Here is a 23319-nt window from a genome sequence, read left to right as displayed (position 1 = left end):
AGTTTCTTCATTTTCTGATGTGTGGTTTAGTCATCAAGTCCCAAGGAAATAAACCAGTCCTCTGAGACCCAACCTTGCCTGCTGGTAGCTAGGATCAGATTATAGACCTCACTAAAATGCCCCATTGCCCCTGGCCCTCTTTGCCTGCTTCCTTTTTCCATGGTTAAGACCTGGCCACATTTTGCTGTTGAATAAAAAAAAATAGAAATGCGGCTTTCTTTGCTGAGGTGTCGTTATGAGTTAAGTCAGTACTCCCTGTCACCGCCCTGTTTCCTTTCCTTTTGTGGGGTGAAGGGGTGTTTTCTGGGCAGCTTGTGATTGAGGCGGCACACTGGCTGGTGCAGCAGGTGCATGGGCTGCTGCCTGGTAGTAGCCGGGAATATCAAAATTAGGCTCTTAACTCTGTGGCACTGATTGTTTCCTCGTTACCCTCGGTTACCTAATTTTGTTTAAGCAGTTGCTACTTTTATTGTACTTATGCTTTGTTTTTCCCCCTCAGTTTTGGGTTCATTTCTGATCTCCATGGTTTCCTCTCCTTATAAAGGGTGCCAGATTTTAGTTCTGGCTTCTGATAAGAAGGGCTGTGAAGCACTGGATACTTCTTCCTATGGCTTGACAAGACCAGCACTTAGTTCAGGAAGCTACTCGGGGCCTTACCAGAAAAGTGTGTTTCATTATAGTCAGTATTTTTTTCTCCTGCAGAGGTCACGGGATTCTGGAGGTCGTGATGAAGGGACTGAAGTCAAGCAGCAATTAGGAAGTCTTGAATTTATAAGACGTGTTATTGACAATCGTATCAACAGAATAGACAAAGGATCAGAAACTGATTCAATGGGTAAATTGTTTAATTACTTTTAAATATGTACTGTATATATATAGTGAAACATCATTTTATTATAAACAATGTTTATCTAGTATAGTAGTTTTAATTGTATCTCAACCACTTGGGCTGGATGATAGAGCGACAGTCTCGCTTCATGCAGGCTGGCGTTCAATTCCCGTCCGTCGAAGTGATTGGGCACCATATCCTTCCCCCCGTCCCATCCCAAATCCTTATCCCGACACCTTCCAAGTGCTATATAGTCGTAATGGCTTGGCACTTTCCCCTGATAATTCCCTCCCTTCTCTCCAAGAGGTCAAATCTTTCTTTTCTTTTGTCTGCTTGATTGTAATGAATATATTTCACGTTGCCCAAGAATCTGACAATTGTAGTCGAATATTGGAGTAGGTTTCAAGGGAATGTCCGTATAATCATAATCGATAATTGTATGCTTTATATATCAAGTTGTTTGTAAGTAGCCCATGATAGAAAACAAAATGCATTCTGATTGTGACTCGTGTGACATAACTTAATTGTATTTGGGGAAAATAAGGAAAGTGTTTCTAGATACATCCCAAAGTCACCTGTTCAACACTTCCCTAAATAATTAGTAAAATATTAATAAATATATCTCAATAAAATACAATAAACATATAAATATATTATATTTTATTGAGATCCCAACAAATTTCCACCCTACATATTACTAAATATTCTCAAATGTCCCAGCCACAGACATACTCTATAAAGTGTATTTGTACATTTGCCATGTGCTCCTACACAAAATTTTTATAAAAAAAAATTCTCTTTTTTTGTTTCTGTAACATTTTGATTTATTTCTGTTTCCCTATCATCCAGTCACTTGTGATTCTGCTGTTTTATCCCTACCAATCACATAAACATAATTTAGTTCCCTCATTCCTCAACCCACCCAATTGTATGTGACTAAGAACTTGTTAGATCCTATTATGACCTGCTTGATACCTGCTTGATGGGATTCTGGGAGTTCTTTTACTCCCCAAGCCCGGCCTAAGGCCAGGCTTGACTTGTGAGAGCTTGGTCCACCAGGCTGTTGCTTGGAGCGGCCCGCAGGCCCCACATACCCACCACAGCCTGGTTGGTCTGGCACTTCTGACCGTTTCTGACCGTTGACCTTGCAGGGACCGTTTGAAAAGGTTCATGTGTATCTGGTGCCAATGTATTGTCTAGCCTGACTGTTGCTTGATCCTCTCCAAGGACACAGGCTCTTATCTAAGAGTGCAACTGAATGACATAGATCAGAAAACATAGTAAATGTATAACTTATATTGAAGATAAGTTGGGGGACCTTCTATGATTTCATAGAAGATTCTATGATTTCATAATGATCCAGATCATTACCACATTATCTGAATAGAATCTCAATACACTCATTTCAGTCTTATGATTTGCTGACTCTTTCACTTTACAGCTTTTTGTTATAGATATTTTTTCTTTCTATCCTCATGAAAACCACACATGCTTTTCAAGTTGTTTGTTTTTTCTTTATTTATTATGCCTCACTTTCAAAGATATTGGTAGACAGTATCAATGCATCATGTACAGTGGCATATCTAGAGTATGGCAAGTATGACCTGTGGCCTGAATGGCACTTGAAGGGGGCACCACTAAGTACTTTCTATTTACGTTAGATAAGCTATCCTCGGATAGTGAAAAAATAAAAAAAAAAATTTTCTTAAGATGTGCAATCTGTCTTTGATTATATTATTATTATATGTAGTTAAAGGATTTATTTCCTTTAACTACATATAGCAAATATATTTTGATTGTGTTACAGCACTGCCGCTAAGAGTAATGATCTAAAGAAGAAGTGCAAAGAGTTGGGCAAATTGTACAGTTCTGATGTTGATGGACAGCAGCTATATGAAGAAATTTTACATTGCAGAACGTTACTATCAAATCGGGCAAATGTGAAAATATCAAAACCTGAAGAACCTCTCAAATCTATTGTTCATTATTGAGATGAGAACATCTTCCTTAATCTTCACATTGCTGTTCATATAATAGTAGTTCCATAACTATCGTGGTTTCCATTGCCAGCCATGAGAGATCATTCAGCAAGATTACAGCTAATACAAGATTACAAGTATTAGAGAGCCTCCATGGGTCAAGGCAAACTCTGTAATCTCTTTCTCTTTCTAAGTGTAGAAAGAGAAGAAACTGAAAGAACTTACTTTAACCACATCACAGACGAATTTACATCAGTGAAAGCAAGGAAGGTGCAGTTGTAATTTTCATGTAGTGTCATAATTTGTCAATTAAAAAATTAACAAAGTTGACTAGTATTTTTTAGCTGATTTTATGGTACAGTTATCTGAGAGATGGGAGTCAGATGTTTGGGCAGGGGCTCAATTTCAGTGCTTGCCGTAGGCGCAGTTTCTCCCTAGATGTGCCACTGATCACGTACTGTGCGCATTTAATGCAAACAAATCTTAGAAAAAATTCCTGCATTCACTCATCATTCTATTATTTATTCATTGTTGATTGTTAATCTATATGCTCTTATCATCCTTTTAGGATTAGAGCTATTTAAAAATAAAATCGTTGATCAACCTTCGTACTGTACCTTTATTACAAAATTTTTATGTATGATGTTTGTACGAATTAGGTTGCATGTGAAGTGAATGTGCCACATTTTCTCAGAATTTTTTTGTTTAAGCCATTCCATGGATAATTGTAACTGTCTACACTTAAAATTCCTCATTTTAATTTTTACCTACAGGTTTGCCTGTGAATTTGGACTACCAACATTTAGCTCGTGGGAAGTTGTTTCAGCTGCCACTTGAGGCAATATTAAAGAATAGTCTCACTTTGGATCATTTTCTCAACTACATGGCCTCAATTAATGCACAGCATTATATCAACTTGTACTTAAATATTGAGTGTAAGTTTCCGTTGTTTACTTGTGTTTGAGGCAGATTTCAACACCAATTTCCTGTAGCTGTTTTGAAGGTTACCTGGTAATGCAAGTCTCAGAGTTTTTTAGTGCTTCAATAATTCACATGAATTTAAAAGGGGTTATTGTTTATTTTTATCAGTCTTTGATCCTTTTATATTTAGTAGACAAAAATTATCATCTTTAATGATAGGTACCAATTTTGAGATGTTACAAAATGACTTTAGATTTGGAACACATTTTCATTGAGCTGTACACTATTGAATCTTTGTAGTATTCTAATGTTAGTCTTGTAAACTTGTGTATAATAGATGGGGTATCCATTAGGATTTCTCTCCTAACTCCTTCCCTCATCTCCCCTACCTTTCTCTCTCGCTTCCCTGTTCCCTAATCCTGCCCTATCCATATCTAGGCAAACAAGACAAAGTTAAAGTACAGAGGTATGTCACTAGACTAGTCTTGGAGTTGAGAGGTATGAGTTTTGAGACAAGGCTACTGGATTTAAGCCTCATGTTACTGGAAAATAGAAGTTTGGGGAGATACGATTACCACTTAAAAATTTCTCAAAGGAATTGATAGGCTAGATAAAGACACTATTTAGCATCAGTGGTACATAAACAAAGGGGGACAGATTGAAACTTCACATCCAAATGAACCACAGAGACATTAGGAAGAATTGTTTCAATGTTAGAGTAGTTAATAAATGAAATGCAATAGGAAGTGATGTGGTGGAGGCAAACTCCATATAGTTTCAAAAATAGGTATAATAGAGCCCAATAGGCTCTGGAACTTGTACACAAGTAGATTGACAATTGAGAGACAGGACTAAAGCTCAACCCCTGCAAGCACAACTATGTGAGTACATACATACACAGTTCTGAAAATTGTGTATACTAAGATGAGGTGAGGTAAAAAATACTGAAGTTAAATGATATAATACAGCTCAAGATGCCAGATATTGTTGCACTAACAGAGATGAGACTTGAAGATAAAGTTTAAAACAAGGTGTTATTCTCAAAGGGTAACACTATTGGCAAATATGACAGAAAAAGTAGAGGCATTGCTGTCTGGTGAAGAAATGACTGAAGGTAAAAGAATTAATACTTGACAACCTATGAGAAGTTGACATAATGGCACTACTAGAGAAATGTAACCAGATAAACTAATTAATTATTATTGCCTAAAGTCCACCAACAAGCAACACATGAACACAGGAAGAATTAGATGATGAGTGAGAGGGCTTTATAGTCATCATGAGAGAGATTATAGTAAGTGGAGATGAAGGGAAAAAACTGCTGAAGGAGCTACTGTAGTACATATTTGTAGATGTACATGTACAGTACATATTTGTTGTAGGTAGAAACAAAACATTTAGCCCAGATTGAGTCTGACATTGGGTTTCGAGGGAAAGCACACCTGAGCAGAGTATTCCACTTCAACTGACTTTTCAGGCATCTTTTTGTACAGGAATCTTAGCAGATATATGGAAAAAAGACAAGTATAGCTCCAATCTACAAAAACGGTTACATAGAAGACCCTTCAAATTATGGACCTGTCTTGTTGACAAGCGTGGTAGTCAAAACAGAAATAATTACTGCTAAACCAAATAGGTAGAATACCTGGAAAGAAATTATATAAAAATAAAAAGACATGGCTTTTAAACAGGAAGATCCTGTGTAACAAATCTACTTGTTTTTATGATAGAGCCACAGAGATCTTACAGGAAAGATATGGTTAGGTTGACTGCATTTATCTGGACCTAAAAAAAAGGTTTTTGACAAAGCCCCACACAATAGGTTGTTTTAGAAGCTGGAACATGTTGGAGGCATGACAGGGAGAACTTCTGACAGGAAAATAAGTACAGATATCAGAGGCAATGTATCAGATTGGAGAAATGTTACTACTCTAGTACTGCAAGGTTCAGTTTTAGTTCAATGACTAAATAAACGATCTACCAGATGGAATACAATATTATAAGAAAATGTTAGCTGATGCTAAGCTACTAGTAAAGCTAATAGACTTTGATGATTGTCATATCTTCAAGATAACATGGAGAAAATAAGCATATGGAGTAACATTATCAGATGGAATTTAATTAATGTGATTAAATGCCACATTATGGAATGTGAAATGGGAGAAAAAACTTCACACAGTCTACAAATTATGTGGAAAGGCATTAAAGAGCTCAGATTAAGATAGCGATCTAGGGGTGGTTCTGGATAGTAAACTGTCACCAGAGAACCTCATAAAGGACATTCTGTCAGGAGCCTGTGCTACACTTTCCAACTTAATAATATAATAAGTATATGGAGCAACATTTGGCAGAGAGCATTGCTCTCATCCTGTAACTACACTTGGGTAATTACACATATACAAACAGACCGACAGAAACAGTGTTGAAATCCTTAAACAGACCTCTCTGTAATGGATGTGTCTAATCAATGGACATTGTAGCCTTCTTAAAAATGTTCTGTTAATCTCCTTAATAACTGTAACAAATCATATACATTACACTATATTCCATTAAGAGGAGGGTTATCACACTAATACAAATGTTCTGGAGTACCAGAAGTTATTCTAATAAAATGACCAAATTATTATCTTCTGAGCTGTTCTCAGATTGTCCCAAAAGCTAGATAACAGGATTGGATCATGATAGTCAGGGCAAGGTGACAGTCTGCACTGACACAATATGATCTTTTAAAACATCATTGTCAAACCTTGCTGGAGCTATAAAGGTACTGGAGAAATGTTCATATCAGCTTAGTGACAACTGAATGTTCATGTAAACCCTTTCTAAGCCCTACTGGGGATCACACAAAGTAGTAGTCTTATAAACCTACCGTTGCCATCTTGGCCTCTGCCAGTTAGCAGCACCTATACCTACCTCAGGCTCTCTGCCTCAAACCCCATCACATTTATTCTCAAGTTCTCCAATGATGGTTGGGCAGGCATGAGACTAGGTTTCACCATGAAGTGAGCTTATGCTGTGTCATTCATAAGACAAAACAGTATGTATATTTGTAGTGCCTCTGGTGAGCGTATGATGTGTGTCATGACTTGACTGGCTGGTGATCCACAGTCACGTTTACTGTTATAGTTTGGTTTGACCTTTAGCAGTGGATTCCTCCTCTTAAAGTTCACACTGCATTTGTGGTTCCCTGGTTTTTTACTCTTTGACTAAGCTTTTGTTTTGGGTACTCTACCTCAGGTACGCTTGGTTACAGTACCTTCATTTGTTGGCGAGTGGTTTTTGTGTAGCTCCCAGATTTTGCTGTGGCTTTGTTGTTTGTAGCATGCATGATATTTCATCTGTGGCAACAAGAAAGTAACATACTCAAAAATTTGCTTTCACAAGATCAAACCCTGATTTTTAACATTTACATTTATTATTACTGTATTTAATACTGTGTAACAAATTTGTTTGTTAGAAGTTAATTTATTTCATCCTAATTTGCACATGCATGTACTGAACATTATTTTATGCTATTAAATGTTGAGTGCCTAATAATATGTATTTAGGAAACTCTTGCTAACATATAATTCTAGTATAATGGGCAGAGTTATGCACAAAAATGTCTTATAGACTTTGTGCTAAAAAAAGAAACATTTTGCATTAAAAAAACCCAAAATGACCAAGATAAAAGGAAAAAAACTCTGTATAAATGGAAACTGTCCAACAGACAGGGTCTGGTCTCCAGTTAATCCACTTGAGGAATAGCATATTTTGTATTAAAATGTATTCATTAATTTTTCTGAAGTTTTCAACAATGCTTAATCATGATACTGTACGTCCCATTTGTTATACAATATGTGCATTTTATGATAGTTTTGCAGAGTTCAAAGCTAATGATTTTGTGCCATTTACAATTCTTGTCTTTTTCTTTATTATTAGGTAGCAAAAATAAGACTTTTTCAGCAATAACTACCAGTATTTTGGTATAGTGAAATATTGTTGTACATCATTCCAGGAATTTTAGAATTTAAAGTGATTCATATTCAATGAACTTTCTTACCTTAACTGTGTTAATCTTTGAACACATTGTTGGCCTAGAAGTTCGATTTCAAATTATATACTGGTATTTAATATTTTAATTTGATTTTACTCGGTAGGTTGGCGCACAACAGTTAATGAAAGACTGTGTGCTCTGGAACTGGAGCGGTTACAGCACCTCGAAGAGTCAGAATCTCAGGGTTCTGGGATGACCATGCCAGACTTATGCCATGATCACTTTTCTGCACATGATCTTTCATCTCATAAAGAAGAGGCAGAGATGATCTATGAGCAATATCTGTCTGAGAAAGTATGTCAGAGCTATATATAAGTTAGCATGTGTGGATTATTATTCATGTATGTTTATTGCATTATTTCCTTTAATTAATTGTTGTGTATAATATTGCTGCATTGTTCCAGTGTTTTATTACCTTTTCTAGGGTTGGTCAGTATATCCATAAACTAATTAATGAATTTAAGAATATAATTAGGAGTTGCATTGCAGGAATGACATTACTACAATCAGTGACATGATATTCGAACACCCCAGAAAGGAAATCAAACTTTGTCCTGATTTCTATTTAGGGAATGTAGACAGTGGTGTGTCTAACTCATAACAACTGTCAAAGAATGTCAATTATTGCTCTGCAAACTACTTGTTAATAGAGTAATGTCCGCAGCCTGTCTCAAAGTGTTGTCACAGCCACAACAACAGGGTCGGGGAACCAGCAATCCCCACTTGAAGTCCAGACCACCCAACCATGCTCAGGAAAGATAAGACAACTTTTGTGGAATGAGAGCATGATAGGAACTGGCTCAGAAAGGAGCAGTTCATTACACTCAATACACTATTTCTGAACGAAGACCACTCAGTTGCTTCCTAAGCACACACACTATTTGCCTTACCTCCATCAAACTCCAGGTTACTGGAGAGTAATCAGGTATGTCTTGATTTATCCAGACTTCAGTGACAATTTATTTTCCTATTAATGACACAAATTATCACTTTTGGGATCTTCCCCTTTGGATTAAAGCTGGTTTTTGGGACTTAACAAATTCTCTTGTCTATGCTCCACAAATTCTGTATTTAGTACTACTCTAAATGTATAAGAATATTAAATATTTAAACAAATATGATGTGGTTATGCCTACACAAAGTTAGTGAAGTGAATTGATGTGGCCATGGCCATACAGACACTGTTCTATTTGACCAAAGATTTTTGTAGCAAAGCTACACATTGGATCTAATGCAAATTTCATAATAATGTGATGCCTATGCACAATTGTTTGTGTTATTTCTTTAATGTTATTTATTGTAAATAAATTTTGTTAGGTAGTTGGAAAAGACCTATATGACATCGGTCAGTGTATATAATTTTGATTTATACTGGTTGTAATTTTTGTATTACTGTTTGAAATTCTATATTTATTAAATATTATAAAAATAATTAATAAATATTATAAAAATTATAAAAATAATTTTCTTATTTTTATAACAGGCAAGTCCAAGAGTGGCAATGGATGATAGTATAGTTAAGAGGCTGATTCTTCGAATGCGCTCCGAGAAGGTCACAGAAACATGGTTTGATGAAGTTCAGTCAGCTTTGTTTATGACACTACAGGAAGCAGAATTATTTTTACCAGCATTTAGAAGGTAGCACTACTATTAAATATATTCCTGTAATTATAATTATGATTTGTAATAATGACTGGTATTGTAACTGATGCAGTTTGATATTACAGAAAAAAATATCAAATGGAAAAATCATTGCTCTATTTTTTTTTGTAAGCATTTGTTCAGAAATAATTTTGTTTGGATCATACATTTTGGAGGTTGAATATCCTTGGCAATAAAATATTTTGGCCCCTTAAATGTAATGTCAGATGAAAACCAGTGGGGGTAACATGGCTCTGTATTCAAATTATGTTTACTCCATCAGATGTGATGTGTTGGGGCTCAAGCAATAAGAAAGACAATTGTATCACATCACAACATAGAATGAACTTTGTGCAGTATCTCAAATGAATCTTGCTGAACTATTGTACCAATATAGCTCTTGTCCATATCTGATGCCATAGACAGAATTGTTTAACCCCCTGTATAACATCAGTGCATGGGGTCTGCATATTTTTCTGTTAAAAATTTTTACTCTAGGGTGCCAAGCAGTGGTATTTACTTCTTTATAATATATGTTAAATGTTCAGATGTAGATATGCAATATAGTACATGAACCATTTTCAAAACATAAATACTGTACCATATTCATACCTAAGCAGCATTTTCATTTAAGACAGAATATACAGGCATAAATTCCAGTTGGGATAGTTTATCATTGCACTTGTTTATTAACATTGGCGGGGTAGTTGCATATAAAACTAAAGCTTTTAAGTATAAGATAAATAAATAGACCTTGGTGTATCAGTTTACAATATTGCTTTCCAGATCCATGTGGTATATTCGACTCTTAGCAGAATTAGATTTATTAAAAGATGCATCAAGATCTGATGAAGAAGATTCTCAATCTCTTGATGATATCAGCTTCAATTCCTTAGAACAAGTGAGTTTAAATTCAGGTTTTGGGTTAAGTGTAAATACCATTAATATTATAACAATATTTACTTTTAAATAAAGGACAGTAGAAAAGAATATACAGTACAACCCGTTCTCGCAAATTCGTAACGTCAATATTGACTTATTAACTACGTGCATAGGTGATATACTAAACATAATAGATACCCTTAAAAAGATTCATAGAAAACACCGACCTTACCTAACCTTGTTAGTATCTTAAGATAAGCATCTTATTGCTTCGAAATTACAATTATTACTTAACCTATACCTATTATAGGTTAGGTAATAATTGTAATTACGAAGCAATAAGATGCTTATCTTAAGATACTAACAAGGTTAGGTAAGGTCGGTGTTTTCTATGAATCTTTTTAAGGGTATCTATTATGTTAAGTATGTCACCTATGCACATATTTAACAAGTCAATATTGACTTATTAAATTTGCGAGAACGGGTTGTACAGTATATGAACTTCAACATGTTTTCTTCACCGAATATAGGCCACATCAGTATTAGACTTGCTCTTCCTTTTCAACACATTCTTTCTAAGCTCTGCCACTGTTGCTTCCTAAAGCAAGATCCTACTGAATGCCTGGTTAGGATCTCATGCAGTCAGGGCAGGTCTGCTTTCTGCACTAGTACAGTGGGCAACTTTTCAAACTGTCCCTACTTCAGACATGCAGGATACCATAATGTAACACAAATCTTTTTCCCTGGGCATAGTTATTTTCTGATTGCTCATGCCTCCAAAGTATTGGAAAATGGCTGTCACTCCACTCAAACTTTGCTTTGACTTTTGCCTAAGACAGCTTAGCGAAGATGTCTTGAAGGTGCTTGATGGCTGGGCTGCCAACTCATTATTTTGAGCTGTGACACACTGTTTCATAAGTCAGCAGCTTTCAGGTATTTTCAAGATGTCTTCCCAAAGCTGTTTTAGGCAAAGGTCAAAGCAAAGTTTGAGGGAAATAATAGCTATTTTCTATTCTTTGGAGACATAAGCAAAATCAGAAAATAACACTACCCAAAAACAAAAAACTGTTACACAGTGTAATAATCAATCTAACCCGGAATGCTGCCAAAAAACTTGTTCATATAAACTTGAGGCCTTTCCAAGCACATGGCATCACAGAAACATTGAAGCACACACTTATTAACTACCTATTAACCCATTAGGTCACTTCCTAACTATAGCCAGCTGAAAATGCCACCACCACAACAAGGTCTCCTGGCCCAAAGCTTTTCTAAACCCTCCAGTTGTTTGTGAAGCTTGCTGATTTTCTGGATGCTTTGTCGGTGGGATGTCAACTTATCACTTGTTCCTTGCACCTCTGTGAGGAGGGGATGCCAGATTCTGGCTTTGGTTCCCAGTAGGCCAAACAGAACTTCCATGACTGGTGTGACCGTGGAATAGGGAACAATCCCAGCAAGATAGCTTTTGAGAGCCACCGGGGCTCTCCCAGAAATGTCCAGTTAATCTCAAGTCACTTACTTTGGGTGTAGTGAGGCGATGAATTCCCAATTACGTCAATACAATTTATGTGCCCATTAGAGTTTCAAATGTTGTAGGTTACTTAAAAACATTTTAGGATGACATACACACCATAGGTCAATCTTCTTAGGATGATATGTGCACTCCAAGGGTTAAAGAAGTTAATTAGTGTATATGAATTCATATATTTTTCAGGGTGAAGAAGTTGATGGATCGATCCCTGTACCATTGGGCCCTGGTTTATCTGGAGATGGGCTGTCTGTTACTTCAAGTTATTCAACTCTTTCAAATGACAACTATCTTAAAGTAAGGAAATGCCATATGAAGGATTGTTAATTGATTAACTTTGATTTTCTCAGAGAAATATAATATCCCTAACTAATTTGATCAGAAATGCTGATACCATTAACCTTACAGGTGCTCCAATTACCATTTGCAATTTTTTGCCTTGATTTGTGAACTATTTTTTTTTACTACGCACACCACAGTGTAGGACTTTCATGTAGCTGAGCCGTTAAAGTACATCTCAGTTTTTACACGGTATAAATTAGAGTTGCTCAAGTGTAAGGGATATTGAAATGAGGGTAGCATTATAAGCAGCATGGAAGGACTTAGTGAAGCTAGGGCTAAAACATAATCTCAAAAAATATTATTTGATTGTATCATTTAGTGACGTAATGTGCTGAAAGATGTCAGCCCTAGTGCTTGATCTTTGGCCTTAATCTGTGCATGTCCTATCCTACTTAGTGCTGTAAAAGATATATAAAAAATTAACAAAACTTGTTATACTGTATGAGTGCAGTATATTGGAGAAATCAAAGGTTCAAGAAAGAAAGGACCTTCAAGGTTAAATGGTAAAGTTAAGAAGGAAACTTTAGAGGAAAAAGAGGACATAAATAGTGCTGAGGTTACAAGATGGAAAATCTGTACTGTAACTTTATTAAAACAAGGTAAAACAGTTAATGAGGAACAGTAAAAATATAGTTTTGAGTTTGATGCTTAGTTCAGTAAGAATGAAGGGATTTTCTATTAGAGTAGTATAACTGTTCAGTTGAGAAGAAGCTCTGAAATTGAGTTGGACAGTGTCAGTGATATGGGTGATAGAACTCAGATTGATTGAAAATACAGTAGTATAGTATATAGAGAGTGATAATTATTAATTAATTATATTATTATTATAATAATTATTATAATAATAATGATGTATTTAATAATTATTACTCTTCCTTCTTCTTGGTCTTGAAGGAAGCCTACCTTTGGCTTCCTTCAAGAAGGCTGTAACGATCTCTGTCTGGAATCCGTAGCTGCAGGACTGGAATGTCCACCTCCTGGGGCTCATGCGGCCCAAGCTCTGCTTTAGGAGGCTGGAGTCGTAATTTCCCTTGATGGGGTGGTTCTTCTCCGGCCCCAACCATGGTGGTCTCTGGGTTTGGAGTCCCTGTGCCTTCTTTCACCAATGTCAAGGTCAACTACGGAGCTTTCAGTTCCTGCGACGGTGCTGAAACCAATCGTATTGGTGTTTACCTTTCTATTAGAGACACTCGACGCCATGGAGAGGGGGGGGGGGGGACCAGCTGCTTGGGTAACAGCTTCTCCTTCATATCAACCTACCCTGGCTTTACACCCTGGAGAGGCCACTCCAGACCGACAACCAGAACGCAACTCCATAGTCTCCTGAGACTGATGGATGCCTACTACTATAGAGAGTGTCCTGGTAGTATAGTTGGGTTCGTTCTCGACTCGCAATCGAAAATTCTGGGTTTGAGTTCCGGCGGGAGAAAAATAGTTGGGCACATTTCCTATCACCTAATTCTCCGGTTCACCTAGCGGTAAATAGGTACCCAGGAGTAAGTCAGCTTGTTGTGTGGTTGCATCCTGGGGCAGGGTCAGTAATTCGACCCTGTGGGGGGGTGGAGGAACCTCAATATAAGCCTAACGTGTATGTACACTCTGGCTGCCTGTCCCTCGACACAATGAATCATTAAATTACTACTGTACTGTATTTGTAAAATATTAAATAAATACATCAGATATGCTGTTGATACATTTTGCAGTCTCCATGGCATAGTGGTAAGACGTAGTGGTCTGCCGTTTCGAGAGCACTTTGGCCTGGGTTCGTATCCTGGCCAGGAAGGATTTACTGTACGTCAATCCTTAACTGTCGCCTCTGTTTACTCAACAGTAGAATGGGTACCTGGTTTTATTAAACGATTTGGCAGGGTCGTTTTCCAAGGAATATTTGGATTAAGGACTTGCCCAAAATGCTGTGCGTGCTAGTGGCTGTACAAGAATGTAAGAACTCGTGTATTATATATATATAAAAACTATGCTACTCAAGACACAAGAATTCTAATGTTAAGTTTTCATTGGAAAACATTTTTTACTTGATAAGCTTTTTTGTTAAATTTGTTTATCAACGTTTATTTTTTGTTTACAGTATATTGTAATGTATTTTTGTATGTATTTCAGAGTGTTTCCAGAGGGTCATCTCGGGCTCAATCACCACAACCAGGTGGATCACTTCATCCATCCCCATGTCACACTCGATCTCCCAGTCTTACTTCAAAATCCTACACCCTAACTGCTAAGATTATCGATACAGGTGATGATTATTATAGCCTGATGAATCTTCATAGTGAATTAATATGTTGGTACTGATAATTAATGGTATTTATCATGTGTAGTACAGTGCTAAGTAAATAATGAAATAAAAAAAGTCCCATGAATGAAATACTGGGACTCCTTTGAACGCTAATTTTCCGCAATGGGCTTGTGCATGCTCTGATAACCTGGAGGAGAGTTACGTGCAGCTTGTGAAGTTTCTCATTTGCCTAAAGGTTAGAAACCTTAGTACAGAGTGTTCCATCATCTAGGAATATGCCTTGTGGTTCAAATGGTGCAAACAGCCTTGTCCTTTTTAATTGAATTCCTAATGTTTGTGCGTTGCACCAAAATTTATGTGAATCTAACCTGAAACTCAGATTAATGTTACATAATATGCAGTGGCAGCAATCTTTTGCTTGCAGTGCCAGATAAACTATTTGCCCCATCTTGTCCTGGAAATCTAATTCATTATTCTAATTTCAATGTACGTATTTAGGTAAAACTTAGTTTTTAAAGTATAAAATTTGTGCAAAATTATATAAATAATCAATGTGTTTGTGAACTTTGAATATCAAATTATATTAATAGATAATTATGCTTAAAGATATAGAGTATGTAATTTTGTTAGTAAACGAAGGCTGTACATTAAGTACTTAAGGGGGTAAATCAATAACAATCATTTTTAATTGAACTACTGTAATTTAAACACAATTGTAATGATGTTTCTTGATCAAATTCTTTGAGGGGTAAAGCTATTCGTTTTTAATATATGAGGTAAAACTATAACAAAATTTATCTACAGAGTTGGAACACAAATTAGGAGAGGGCATTATTGGGGAGATAATATTTTGCTGTAAAGATAGTTTTCTGGCATTTTCTACCATTAAGTTCCCATCCTAGTTTGGTGATTCATCTCTAATCATTGTCAGCACTACTAGGTCCTTCTTGCATTATAACATATTCATCTAGTGAAATGGGAAGAAACTGCAAGTTTCACATTAAGAGGTTATCAGGAGTATTAGGAAGAAATATTATTTATAAATATTTACATATTCAGTATAAAAAAAAGACTACAACAACAAAAATCTGAACAAATAAACAATTATTATAAACTTTGATGTGTAGCACTTGATACTGCACTGGTCAACCCCAGAATGCAAGTGTTAAAATAGCCACTAGTCAGTAGCTGTACGCTCAAGGAGATATTTAGATTAAACTTTGCTAAATGCTTTCTTCCCATTTTAGTTTAATGATCTCTTATGTTGTTCTGTTCTAGAGATTGTTCGAGAAGGAAGTAAATCGCATGCCATCTACATTGTTAGTGTAATGCGTAGAGATGCATCAGGGCAGGAAGATTTATGGCATGTATTTAGACGATATTCTGAGTTTTACGACTTTCATCTGTCAATTACTGCAAAAGTAAGTCTGAACAATATTATTTTCCTGTTTAATGTACACTAATTTTAAACGGTTCGTTGACAGTAAATGTTCTTTAAATCCAGTTTTTCTGGAAGAGACCACTCATTAGCTCTGCAAACTTAAATGCCGATACTGCCAAGCTTGGTTAATCACACCATGCTTATGAGATGCATCTTTGCCGCCCTGCAAGCTAGGATCAGAATTTGGCTCACTCTGCACGGTAAGAGAAGCTTGGGGTTCAGAAATCAACTCACAACTGAGGAAAATGCACCAGAAAGTTTAGGCACAACCACAAAAAAAAATGCTGATTAAAGGCATGGCTGGAACTTAGCTCAGGAAAGTATTGTGAGTCTTACTAGAAAAGAACATTTCATTACATTCAACACTTGATTTTTATTGTCTCTACAAAACTTGTAAATTTTCAGCCATAATTATAGTTAGGAAAATAAATGGCAGAGAAAATATAAATTAGTAGTACTGTACTGTATATGGAAAGTTGATTGAAAGGTAAATAATGTACAGTATTATCAAAGTACGCAAATAAAATTTAATGGCATTAAGGATATGGTTCAGAAAAGAATTAGTAATTAGTAAGGGAACTTCTTCTCATGTAAGTGGACTACTAAAACAATCTTCATCCAAAATCTGCGCCCAACTTTTTGTAAACAAAATTAACATTGATCTTGTACACAATACTAATGCTCAGTTGTGGTCGCATCCATATGTGGAAGATGAGGCATTCTCAATAATTGCTTTTATTATTACTTCCATGAGTAAGTAAAGTATAGTTTATTGGTGTTTTAGAAATTAGAAAATATGATATGTAATGCAAATTGTTTATATCTTATTTTGCACATAATGATAGTTCATTTGTGCATCCATCCTTATAATATGCTCTTTATATTTTCAGTTCATGGACTTGTCATCAGTATCATTTCCTAGTAAAAGAATGTTGAATAATCTTGCTGCCTGGTTCTTAGAAAAGCGCAAATCTGAATTAGATGACTGGCTGCAGACGGTCATGGCACCAGCTAACCTTCAATCTCATCCTGGGTTACAAGAAGCAATCCAGCGTTTTCTTGATCAAACCTCTTATCTGTCTTCACAACCTCAAAATCTTGCCAAAAAGGTATATACTGTACTGTACTATTGTATAACTCGTCATACACCTTATGCATCATTTTCTGAGAGTTCCCAAACAAAGTTAATATCTTGTTCAAACTCTCCCACTGCCAAGACCTTTATGATTTATGCAGAACCTGTATCATCATCAGGCTGTTATTACTTTTATATCCATGGGTCTTTGCAATTGGTCCTGTTATATATGAACGAAAAGGGAAACAATGGGGAATCTAATCAAGCCACTACTGAGTGCATCAGCTCACTACAATCCAGAATGAAAACCTTATGAGCCACATCTTTTGTCTGACTCATGTGGTGTATACAGCCTTTGTTTTCTGATCTTGTCATTCATTGCCCCAAACAAACCCCATTCCCTGCCCTTCATCTTTCCCAATGGATCAGTGGCAGGAGCTATGTGACCTCTTCAAGATTCTGCTGATCTTCACATGTGGAGTTAAGGGGCTTGGCTCCAAGGCTTCATGGCAACCGTAGCAAGTAGAACAGTTTCACAGGCTTGCTATTAGATTGCTGCCAATTTTTACAGGTAAAATAGATACAGTATCTTGGCATTTATCGCACCTTAAATCTGGTATTTATCTTTGAAGCATTGACTCTGGACATGCACATAATATATAATATTTTTCTTATATCTTCAGGTTGAAGACAATTTAGTAGCTCCACTGAAGCTGGGAGTCCACAGCATGAGCAAAGCTGTACGGTCAATGCCGGACACTGTTCTCAACACTGTAGATGGTATGGTTGATGGTATTTACAGACGTTTTGTGAAGCCAACACATCCTAGACTCACGGCCAGTGCTGATTATGCACATAGAGGGTCATTAGATCTTGAGGTATGTTGAAAATGTATTTTCATACCTGAAGATGTTTGTTATCTCATATTAATGGTTTTATAAATGTATGCTAGAGATTTTGTTACAGTATTGCTGGTATTTATGTACTGTGTCTAATATGAGAGAAAAAAAAGATACAGTCTAGTATACTGTAGTTAGTTTCTCTTGCCAGATTTTAAATGAGGCACATGAATTGGGAATTATATATCATCATTTTTATGAGATCACAACCAAACCATTAGAAGAAAAAATACAGTACTGTATTTTCTGAATTTTAATATAGAAGAATCTATATTTTTTCATTACTGTATTGATTTGATACAAATTACACATGTACTGTGCTGTATAATAGTTACACCTTGATCTTAGGAAAATTATGGACATAAGACAACGATTTAACAAGAAGTATGTACTGTAATTAGGAATATGATTATATAAGAAATAACATAATATTTTGTTTCACATTTTAAACCTTAGAGCACCAGTTTTTCAGATACGATCATGAAATAAGCTTTTCAGAATGATTTTATTGTGTTTCTGTATGAAACATGTTTATTTACAATTGTAGCATGGGGTATATGGCTTTTTCTAAGTTGTGCCAATGGCTTGCTCCCTAAGGCAAAAATATACTGCCTGAATAAAAGTTATTGTGGTGAGAGTTGTGTGGTTTTCAGTTTTTAAAAAGTGATTATCTTTCTAGGGTGATGAAAACATTCCATTACGCATCCTATTGCTACTGATGGATGAAGTATTTGATCTGAGAAGCAAAGATCAATGGTTTAGAAGGCGTATAATGCTCTTCTTGCGGCAAATTTTAAAAGCAATGTTCGGTGACATTGTAAACAGAAGAATTGTGGATTATGTTGCTTTTATTACTTCTCCAGAACAAGTGGCAGATTATATTAAAACTTTCAGGTAATTTTAAACTAGTAAAGATAGTAAATTTTAGCTTAGTATATTTTTTAGTCCTAATTAGTATCCCATCTCTCCTACAATTACACATTTCCATAACTTAAGCATTTGTGTTATATATTTTGCTAGAAATACCCCTTAGGGTTGGTCTGAAACACCCGAGCAACTTCCCTTTTTTTCCAAAATTGACTCTGATAATTTTGTGCATGCATCTGTGTCTGGTGTTTGGCAGACTGCATGTTTCCTGTCTGGAGCTTGAGCACCTATTACATTGTCTGAACTTTGTCTGTGTGTTATTTCTCTAGGACTATGTTAGGGTGAAGCATACTTGCTGCATTCTATGCTGGTCAGCCTTCAGGCATCTCCAAAGCCACACAGAGGACATGGGGACACACATGTTATGGGGACATCTCTGTACTCACAATTAGGTGAGTACAGAGATGTCCCTATAACACCTGAGATGGATCCTGCATTACCAATCTCCGTCTCAGATTTTTTGAAAAGCTCACTTCCTTGGCGTTCCCTCTCTCTGGTTCTCACGTTATCTACAATTGTGTTGGATATCTGCTGGGGTTTCTCTGGATAATGCTAAAGTGCATTCGTCTCTAACAGGGTCTGGCCAGTTGTCTTTACTTGATTGCCTCTTGGTGGGTCATTGCTTGAACATGGGTGGCTCCTTACAGTTGTTTTCCTTGTGAGAGTGGTAACTGAGGATAGCCTTGCTTTGGATTCTTGGGGATTAATCCTCAGTGCAGTTCTCATTTCTAGAGAATCAAATGTGTTCTTGGATGTTCTAGGTTATCATCATTAGCTTCCTAATCCAATCCTTTTTTTTTCCCCATCTTTTCGGATGACTAGTGTGGAGTGGTTTGTTATTTAATGCATTGATATTTTCCAAGAGCGTTTGATAAATTCTTAATTTCTAAACATTTAATGGGAGTGTTAGGTTTTGTGGCACTCTTTGTTATTGGTTGTTTTGCTTGAGTATTTGAGTAAAATCTTTAAAACATGCTGATTGCCTCTTTGAGGAGGCAAGACAAAATTGTTCCAATGGTTCTTGCCACTGGTAGGCAGAGATTGTCACAGGAGCCTGGCATGTGAATATGGCCTACAGCATCTTGGTCATAAGCTGAGGGAAGCTGCTGAGAAATGACTCTCCCTCCAAAAGAAAAGAAACATTTTATTACACTAAATACTGTATTTTACTGATAATTTTATGCATTTTTTAACAATGCCTGTTCAATGTGATGCCACCAACATAATTAAAAATACCTACACCTATATCATTAGGTAAGTTCTATGGCTCTTCCTGCCAGTGTGTTTGTGTGTGTACTTACCAAAATATATTTACAGGATGAGAGCTATGCTTGTGGTGTCCCATTTTTCCAGAATTCTTTTGTCATATGGCATTTTGAAGTTACCGATTGTATTGGCATCATCTGCCTTTTTAATTAACTTGGTCCAACCTTCTACAGTTTTCTTTGGAAAAGAGAATTTTTCTTAAATTATTTGGCACCTTTGTATCCTTAGCTTGAATATATGAACTTTTGTTCTTGAAGTTGCGTGTGTAATTACCTAAGTGTAATTACCTAAGTGTAGTTACAGGATGAGAGCTACGCTCGTGGTGTCCCGTCTTCCCAGCACTCTTTGTCATATAACGCTTTGAAACTACTGACGGTCTTGGCCTCCACCACCTTCTCACTTAACTTGTTCCAACCGTCTACCACTCTATTTGCGAAGGTGAATTTTCTTATATTTCTTCGGCATCTGTGTTTAGCTAGTTTAAATCTATGACCTCTTGTTCTTGAAATTCCAGGTCTCAGGAAGTCTTCCCTGTCGATTTTATCAATTCCTGTAACTATTTTGTATGTAGTGATCATATCACCTCTTTTTCTTCTGTCTTCTAGTTTTGGCATATTTAATGCTTCTAACCTCTCCTCGTAGCTCTTGCCCTTCAGTTCTGGGAGCCACTTAGTAGCATGTCTTTGCACCTTTTCCAGTTTGTTGATGTGCTTCTTAAGATATGGGCACCACACAACAGCTGCATATTCTAGCTTTGGCCTAACAAAAGTCATGAACAATTTCTTTAGTATATCGCCATCCATGTATTTAAATGCAATTCTGAAGTTAGAAAGCATAGCATAGGCTCCTTGCACAATATTCTTTATGTGGTCCTCAGGTGATAGTTTTCTATCTAGAACCACTCCTAGATCTCTTTCTTTATCAGAATTCTTTAAAGATTTCTCACATAATATATAGGTTGTGTGGGGTCTATGTTCTCCTATTCCACATTCCATAACATGACATTTATTAACATTAAATTCCATTTGCCAAGTGGTGCTCCATATACTTATTTTGTCCAGGTCTTCTTGAAGGGCATGACAGTCATCTAAATTTCTTATCCTTCCTATTATCTTAGCATCATCAGCAAACATGTTCATATAATTCTGTATACCAACTGGTAGATCATTTATGTACACAATAAACATCACTGGTGCAAGAACTGAACCCTGTGGTACTCCACTTGTGACATTTCTCCATTCTGATACATTGCCTCTGATTACTGCCCTCATTTTTCTATCAGTCAGAAAATTTTTCATCCATGATAGAAGCTTACCTGTCACCCCTCCAATATTTTCCAGTTTCCAGAACAACCTCTTATGTGGAACTCTGTCGAAAGCCTTTTTTAGGTCCAGATAGATGCAGTCAACCCAACCATCTCTTTCCTGTAATATCTCTGTGGCCCGATCATAGAAACTGAGTAAATTCGATACACAGGATCTTCCAGATCGAAAACCATACTGTCTGTCTGATATTATATCATTTCTCTCTAGGTGTTCTACCCATTTAGTTTTGATTAGTTTTTCCAATACTTTCACTATTACACTTGTCAATGATACAGGTCTATAATTGAGGGGGTCTTCCCTGCTGCCACTTTTGTAGATTGGAACTATGTTAGCCTGTTTCCACCCGTCTGCTACGATTCCTGTACACAGGGATGCCTGAAAGATCAGGTGAAGTGGAATGCTGAGCTCAGATGCACATTCTCTCAGAACCCATGGTGAAACGCCATCTGGGCCAGCTGCTTTGTTCTTACCGAGCTCCTTGAGCATTTTTTCCACTTCGTCTCTAGACACCTCTATGTATTCTATGTTGTTCTCTGGAATTCTTATTGTATCTGGTTCCCTAAAGATTTCATTTTGTACAAACACACTTTGGAACTTTTCGTTTAGTGTTTCACACATTTCCTTTTCATCTTCCGTGAATCTATTTCCCATTTTCAACCTCTGAATATTATCCTTTACCTGCAATTTGTTGTTTATGAATTTATAGAATAGACCTGGTTCTGTTTTACATTTGTCCGCAATCCCTTTTTCAAAATTTCTTTCTGCCTCTCTCCTCACTGCCGTGTAGTTGTTTCTCGCATCTTTGTATCGCTGGTATGTTTGGGGGTTCGGCCTCTTCCTGTATTGATTCCATTTTTGTGTCTTTCGGTCTCTAGCCCTCTCGCAATTTCTATTGAACCAATCCTGTTTCCTAGTTCTGCATCTCTGTTTTGGTATAAATTTTTTTGTGCCTTTATCATATATTTCACAAAACTTGCCATACATCTCATTCACTTCCTTGCCTAGCATCAAGTCTGTCCAATTATACTCACTAAAAAAATTTCTAAGGTCACCATAATGTCCTCTCCTGAAGTCTGGTTTTCCAACTGCTTCAACCTCCTTATTTTCTTCCAGCTTATAACGCATTGCATACTTTATTCCCAAAAAGACATGGTCACTTTTACCCAAGGGAGGAAGGTACTGAATGTCAAATATCTCTTCCTCCTTCCTGGTAAATATCAAATCTAGCATGGAGGGAACGTCCCCTTCCCTCATCCTCGTAGCTTGTTTAACATGTTGATACAAGAATGTTTCCAGGATGAGGTCTACAAATTTACAGGTCCAAAAATCTTCTGTTTTAGCTTCATATGCTTCCCAGTCTATGGATTTCAAGTTGAAGTCACCGACTATCAACAGTCGTGATCTATCGTTATCCGCTCTCGCTATAATCTCTCTCATTATTGTTATAAGACCTTCACGTTTACTATCTAGCTCCTCCTTTGACCATGTGCTGCTTGGTGGTGGACTATATGCATTTATCATCATTAGTTTATCATCCTCATAGCAGATCTCTAGTGCTATTATGTCAACTTCTTGTGGATTGGCAGTCATTATTTCCTTCACCTTTAGGTGTTCTTTTACCAGCACAGCAACGCCACCGCCTTTCCTAATTTTTCTGTCCCGTCTCCAAATTGAGTAGCCCCTCGGGAATATGACCTCATTTAAAATTACATCTTCAAGTTTTGTCTCCGTGAGTGCAACAATGTCTGGTGTCTGCAGCTGTATTACATCACTTAACTCCAGTATCTTCGATCTCACTCCATCTATGTTGGTGTATGCAATCTTCAGGAACTTGTTCCCCCTCTCCTTATTCTTCACTCCCCCTCTCTCTATTGATTTTGTTGGTTTGCCTTTATGTACCACTTTACTGGTTTGCCTACCCCTATCACTTTGTAGAAAAAAGAATTTATTTCTTCTTCATTCCTGCTCTCATTTAAA

The 23319-nt window shown here is 36.6% G+C and overlaps 1 protein-coding gene across 3 annotated transcripts in view; it reads left to right on the top strand.

Moving 5' to 3' along the window:
• Positions 1 to 23319, top strand: part of LOC123772426 (sorting nexin-13) — a 40057-nt gene that overhangs the window by 11349 nt on the left and 5389 nt on the right. For 2 of the 3 annotated variants that reach the window (XM_045765559.2, XM_069325895.1), the window contains exons 8-18: positions 703 to 835; positions 3582 to 3743; positions 7869 to 8059; positions 9249 to 9403; positions 10193 to 10307; positions 12003 to 12113; positions 14277 to 14409; positions 15688 to 15830; positions 16741 to 16959; positions 17609 to 17803; positions 18504 to 18718. In XM_045765559.2, the coding sequence (XP_045621515.2) occupies positions 703 to 835; positions 3582 to 3743; positions 7869 to 8059; positions 9249 to 9403; positions 10193 to 10307; positions 12003 to 12113; positions 14277 to 14409; positions 15688 to 15830; positions 16741 to 16959; positions 17609 to 17803; positions 18504 to 18718 (1772 nt within the window). The remainder of the gene's footprint in view (positions 1 to 702; positions 836 to 3581; positions 3744 to 7868; positions 8060 to 9248; positions 9404 to 10192; positions 10308 to 12002; positions 12114 to 14276; positions 14410 to 15687; positions 15831 to 16740; positions 16960 to 17608; positions 17804 to 18503; positions 18719 to 23319) is intronic. The other variant, XR_011228896.1, reaches the window with a different exon arrangement.

The sequence above is a fragment of the Procambarus clarkii genome, chromosome 17, assembly GCF_040958095.1.
Source record: "Procambarus clarkii isolate CNS0578487 chromosome 17, FALCON_Pclarkii_2.0, whole genome shotgun sequence".
Taxonomy (NCBI): Eukaryota; Metazoa; Arthropoda; class Malacostraca; order Decapoda; family Cambaridae; genus Procambarus; species Procambarus clarkii.
This window is presented reverse-complemented; position numbering and strand designations above follow the sequence as displayed.